Consider the following 1,200-nt stretch of genomic DNA (forward strand, 5'->3'; position numbering starts at 1 on the left):
CAACGAGACAGACAGATAGATAGATTAACTGACTCACAGGCAGACAGACAGACAGACCGAACACACCAGGAACAATGACATGGCAATGACAGGGGCGCTGGACTGCAGGTCTCGGTGTGCCAACCGCCAAACTACCATCCAACTACTACCAGCTAACACATAAGCATCCCAGGGAAAAAGAGCGCTGTATGACCTACGGGTCCGTCCATTCCCACGCTGCTGCTTCCCCTGCCCTCTCCCGTCCCCACCTGCTCCGCGGACGCCTCGCTGGTAGTGGCAGGCGGTGTCCTTATGTCCGGTTGCGGTGGGCGTTGTGCTGTTCTATTGCCGACGTGGAGCGAGACGTTGATTGAGTTTGTGTGCGCATGGAAAAAAAGGGTTTTGTAAGGGGGTAGCGGCGGTTGGAGTTGGGCGAGAGGGAGGAGGGATGGCGGGTGCAAAGGTGCTGCCGGCGGGTATTAGTCCTGGTGGAGTTATGTGGCGGGTGGAGAGCAGTTTTCGGGACATGCCGAGTATCGAGTGTCACGTGTAGATGTGTATGCGGTTTTCTGCACCAACCTCACAACCACATTCCCCCTCTTCCCGCCTCCCGGCGCCCACAGGGGGCCCCCTGTCGCACTCACGTTCCTTGCACGTGGAAGTGGTACATACATACATGCATACATACATACATACATACATACATACATACATACATACATACATACATACATGCATGCATACATACATATTTACACAGCTAAACCATAACACACGCGGCAACCGAGCTAGCTAGCCGCCATCACGACCGCCACACGGGGGGCCCCGCCACACCCCCAGCTCACCTTGAGCCGACCGACGCCCGACTTTCCCCGCCGCCGCCGCCACCGCCACCCCTTCCTCCTCCCGAGGGCCGCCGCGGCTGCCGGACTGACGTGGCGTACGTAGGCCGTACTCGGCACCCATCTCCCCGTGGGGGCCGATGACGCCTGCGTGTCAGAGAAAGACGTCAAAACATAACATAGACACGATAAACACACATATATACATACACGCACACACTCTCTGTTGTCGTTACGCATACACGTGCACAGGCATAAAGCGGGACAAGCATATGCAGGCTGTTAAGGAGGCTGCATGCACGCGGGGGGTGACATGCAGCCCAACCTTCCTAGTGGGTGTACGCGCACGCGCATGAGTCTACACTCACATCATCGCGTA

At 57.0% G+C, this 1,200-nt stretch overlaps 1 protein-coding gene across 1 annotated transcript in view; it reads right to left on the bottom strand.

The window, feature by feature from the left end:
- Positions 1-1,200, bottom strand: part of VOLCADRAFT_107142 (uncharacterized protein) — a gene marked incomplete at its 3' end in the record, with an annotated part of 8,750 nt that overhangs the window by 2,495 nt on the left and 5,055 nt on the right. The window contains exon 4 of the mRNA XM_002956242.1: positions 825-968. Within this exon, the coding sequence (XP_002956288.1) occupies positions 825-968 (144 nt within the window). The remainder of the gene's footprint in view (positions 1-824; positions 969-1,200) is intronic.

The sequence above is a fragment of the Volvox carteri genome (genome assembly GCF_000143455.1).
Source record: "Volvox carteri f. nagariensis unplaced genomic scaffold VOLCAscaffold_59, whole genome shotgun sequence".
Taxonomy (NCBI): Eukaryota; Viridiplantae; Chlorophyta; class Chlorophyceae; order Chlamydomonadales; family Volvocaceae; genus Volvox; species Volvox carteri.